The sequence below is a fragment of the Portunus trituberculatus genome, chromosome 34 (genome assembly GCF_017591435.1).
Source record: "Portunus trituberculatus isolate SZX2019 chromosome 34, ASM1759143v1, whole genome shotgun sequence".
Lineage (NCBI taxonomy): Eukaryota > Metazoa > Arthropoda > Malacostraca > Decapoda > Portunidae > Portunus > Portunus trituberculatus.
The window spans coordinates 12438074-12442414 of NC_059288.1; the positions used below are offsets into that span (position 1 = coordinate 12438074).

At 42.1% G+C, this 4341-nt stretch overlaps 1 protein-coding gene across 1 annotated transcript; it reads left to right on the top strand.

The window, feature by feature from the left end:
- Positions 1-1396: 1396 nt before the first annotated feature.
- LOC123512760 (kinesin-like protein KIF28P) lies at positions 1397-3170 on the top strand. Its single transcript, XM_045269335.1, has 3 exons — positions 1397-1538; positions 2719-2847; positions 2974-3170. Exons 1-3 carry the CDS (start codon positions 1397-1399, stop codon positions 3168-3170), a joined length of 468 nt encoding a protein of 155 aa, XP_045125270.1.
- The last annotated feature ends 1171 nt before the right edge of the window (positions 3171-4341 follow it).

A 4341-nucleotide genomic window follows, 5' to 3' on the forward strand; every position in this document is an offset into this window, starting at 1 on the left:
GAGAGGTCCCTGGCACTCGTTTCCCTCTCCATGATCCCTTCTGGCTGTTATCATGTACTCCCTCACTCACTCACTCTTTGCTCTTCTCACTCGACTCACTCACTCCCACTCACTCAACTTCCCGCGCATCCAGTCACCCACTCATCTGACTCCTTCCTTCTCTTACTCATCCTGTTCTTGTCTTTGCTTTTACTTACTCCCCCCCTTCTCTTCTTTATCTCCCTTATCTCCTAACTCTCCTATGACACCTTTTTATTCCGGGTGGTCTGTGGTGGGGGAGTATTTTAGTGGAATGCGCGTGACTTAACAGTCACGCTACCGGAGACTTTTTTTTCCATATTATTATACAATAACCAAGCTGTATGAGAAAGAAACTTCCTATCCGTGTGCTTAAGAGATAGCTGTAACACCTCCCATCTCTTGCATTTTAGAGTGAAAAACACGTTCGCGGACTTTAGTAGGTATTAAACCTCCTATCTTGTACTACATGCACTGCTACGTATACAAAATGGGTTCCTGTACTAACTGGGAGCTCTAAAACCCCTTATCTGATCCATTAAGGGATAAAAGCAGCAGATTCCTTTAAAGGGCGTCTAACCTGTGGTAATGAAACTCTCTACTTGATGAAGCAGCCTTCTTGTTCTTATTTTTGGCTACAGTGTCATGTCAACTTCAGGGATTTTAGAAAACAGATATCACTGGTCAACAGTCACGGCGTGTGAAATTAACCCACACCTTTCTTAGTGTCATTCCATGTTCACCTACCCATTTTATTCTACAAATGCATGAGTGAATTTGATTGCTGTGTGTGTTGCAGGCGTGAGGAGAGCTGAGGCTGCCTGAGTGAGGAGCATTGCTAGGGAAGGAAGGAAGGAAGGAAGGAAGGCACCACTACAATGGCTGAAGAAGAGAATGTGAAGGTGGCGGTTTGGGTCCGGCCAATGATATCCTTTTTAATGCCAAGAATGAGATCTTTGGGAGAGAAAACACACACACACACACACACACACACACACACACACACACACACACACACACACACACACACACAGTTTATTGACCACAAAATACAAAAGAAACATAAAATTAGAAAGAAAAGAAAACAACAATTAAATAATCCTAACATCCAAGTAGGTGGAATAATCATTGTCCAATATTTTGTTAAGATATCAATACACGTTCAAGGAAACCATTACACACACACACACACACACACACACACACACACACACACACACACACACACACACACACACCTTTGCTTCTATCTATTCTATTCCTTTTCCTATCAAGTTATTTTCATCACTATCTTTAGTTTCCTATTCCATCAGCATTCCCCTTAACTCTGGCACACAATAAGCGGGAGCTGGGACGAAAGGCCAAGTGCGTAGTGAGCATGAAGGGAAATATCACCACGGTCACCAACCCTGATGACTCGGCCGATGTCAAGTCCTTCACCTACGACTACTCTTACTGGAGCTTTGACGGCTGCAAGGAGGAGCCCAATGGCTACTTTGCCAAGCAGTCACCCAACTCAAGTATGCTGATCAGGTGAGAGAGAGAGAGAGAGAGAGAGAGAGAGAGAGAGAGAGAGAGAGAGAGAGAGAGAGAGAGAGAGAGAGAGAGAGAGAGAGAGAGAGCAGGTCATTCTTACGCTAATCTGGAATATAAAACTAAGATTATCAGTTATACTCTAATTTGGACCCAGAAGTATTCACGATATCGATTAACTAATAACTCAGAAAAAATGTCATCGGATAGCTGCTATAATCTGATGGCGTTAGCGTGATGATCTGTGACGGTAACGACCACCTATGGTTATTGCTATCATTGTTGTCATCAAAATCACATTCTGGTTATTTCTGCTGGTCATTATTATCATCCTCTTGGAGTCATCATTATCAACTTTTCTTTTCTCTTCATCATTCATCATCATTAGCTTGGCCTCTTCTCATCATCACCATCTTTTCCTTCTCTTCATCATCAATATCATCATCTTCCTTTTCATCATTACCATTATCTTTTTTCTTCTTCCCTTTATCATCCTCATTACATTTTCCTGTTCATCACCATTAAGAACTGTCACTATAAATGCTAAGCTTTCTTCGCCTTTTGACAGAACAAGGTGATCTGGGAGGGTGATCTGGGAGGTGGAGTCTTAGCAAACGCCTGGGCTGGTTATAACTCCACACTGTTCGCTTATGGGCAGACAGGCTCGGGAAAATCTTGGTCTCTCATTGGATATGGATCCAATAAAGGTAAAAAATAAAAAAAGTCCACATTTCATAGGTGTTTTCAGATGTTTCTCCTCAAAATTTTGGATGAACCTTTTGACTGCATTCTTTGGAGACTGTCACCTTTTTTTTTTTTTTTTTTTTTTTTTTTTTTTTTTTTTAGCCCTTTTGTTGCCCTTAACCATAGATAGTTGTTGAGTTGTTGAAAGCCTGCATGGTTCTCTTAAAAGTTCTGCATATCCATCACGTGAAATCAAAAGAATGTTACAATTTCATGAAACACATACAAGGATCGTCAATGTATCCTGATTCTTGAAAGTGAGAGAAAGAAATGAATGGAAAACAGATGGATGGACAAAGAAAGAAACATACAACACAGTGTAAAGAAAGGAAAAAAAAAACAATAAAAAATCTATTCCTAAACTTTCAGGAATCGTGCCATTGTTCTGTAACGATTTATTTAATGGCATCACACAAAACACAGAGGAGAAGGAGTTTGAAGTGAGGTTCAGCATGTTGGAGATCTACAATGAGGTAGTTCATGACCTGCTCAACCCCACCAAGAGCAAGAAAGGCCTCAAGGTCCGCCAACACCCGAAGAAAGGCTTCTATGGTAAGTACTATTGTGACGACAGGAACTGATGAATGTCAATAGAATCGTTTAATCGTACTCATATCTCAAGGTAAAATGTGTCCCAGCATTGAAGGGTAAATCACACCCAAACAACCTTCTGAACAGCTGAAGGCCTCAAGCTGGCTCTGGTCACCAACTACAACGAAATTGAGCAGAAGATGAACGAGGGCACCGTCAACCGCACCATCGCCTCCACCAACATGAACGCCACCTCATCCCGCGCCCACACCATCGTTGGCATCACCGTCATACAGAAATTCAAAACAATGCTGGACAAGAAACAGCAAAGCAGGCCGTTGTGAACTTGGTGGATCTGGCTGGCAGGTGTGTGTGTGTGTGTGTGTGTGTGTGTGTGTGTGTGTGTGTGTGTGTGTGTGTGTGTGTGTGTGTGTGTAATTACCTAGTTGTATTTACATAGTTGTATTGTAAAGGGTTCGAGAGGGGCTCATAGTGTCCTGTCTCCATATCTCCACTGATCTAATATTTCTTTAAAGCTATGTATATTATGTGCTGTAACAACTTCATCACTCAATGTATTCCATTTTTCCACCGTTCTATGTGGAGAACTTTATTTTCCAATAACTTACACACACTGCCTCTTCCTGATCTTCTTTGCATGTTCTCTTGTCCTTCCAGCTTCATCTGCCACCAACACCAGGTCTTGCTTGTCTATCTTTTCAACGTCGTTAACTATTTTATAAATTGTTATTACGAGGAGGTAGTAGACACCTACCGAAACGATAATTTACTCCCAGCGAGGTCTAACAGCACTAGTTCAGGGAGTGCTGTGAACTTTCCATTAAAGCTAGTTGTGATCTCACTGAACGTTTCCCTTTGTGTCTCACAACTCAAGGGGGCAGTCACAGCCTGCCCTCCAAAGATAACTCTCCTTCACACAAAACTACATGCACTTATCACACACACATACACACCCTTCCCTTAAAATTCAAAATTCAAAATGGCGACTCCAAATCCATCCTCGGAGTCCCGTTCTGGGAAGGGGACCAAAATGTCCCCAGGTCGGACTGCTCTCTTGCTGGCGACCCAAAATGTCTTGACACCTCCTCGACTTTTCGTCATTAACTTCGCAGTCTTAGATCTAATTTTCAATCTGTAGAACACCACCTCTCCTTCACTATACCTCATCTTCTTTTCCTCACCGAAATACAGCTGTGTCTGAGGCAACTGACAGTAACCCTTTCTCTGTTCCTTCTACTTTCTCTATCCTCATTCTCGCTCCAAAGTTGGATGTTGCGTCTATGTGCGCTATGACTTAACTTGCTCTCTTGCCCACGCTCTCGAATCTTTTGAGTTTTCCACCATCTGGCTTAGACTTGATAGTCACTACCAAATTTATCTGTGCTGTCTATCTCTCCCCTAACTCCTCTGACTATAGTAAATTCTTTGACTATTTGACTTCCAAAGTGGAGCACATCTGTCCCTCTACCCTTTCATAGAGATCTCCATTTTTAA

What these genes read in the sequence shown, in the direction of transcription:
- LOC123512760 (XM_045269335.1), top strand. Translation starts at nt 1,397, where the DNA reads ATGAAGGGAAATATCACCACGGTCACCAACCCTGATGACTCGGCCGAT. An exon ending in CAAGCAGTCACCCAACTCAA is followed by an intron (nt 1,539 to 2,718) that starts GTATGCTGATCA and finishes CACAAAACACAG; the next exon opens with AGGAGAAGGAGTTTGAAGTG. An exon ending in CCCGAAGAAAGGCTTCTATG is followed by an intron (nt 2,848 to 2,973) that starts GTAAGTACTATT and finishes CCTTCTGAACAG; the next exon opens with CTGAAGGCCTCAAGCTGGCT.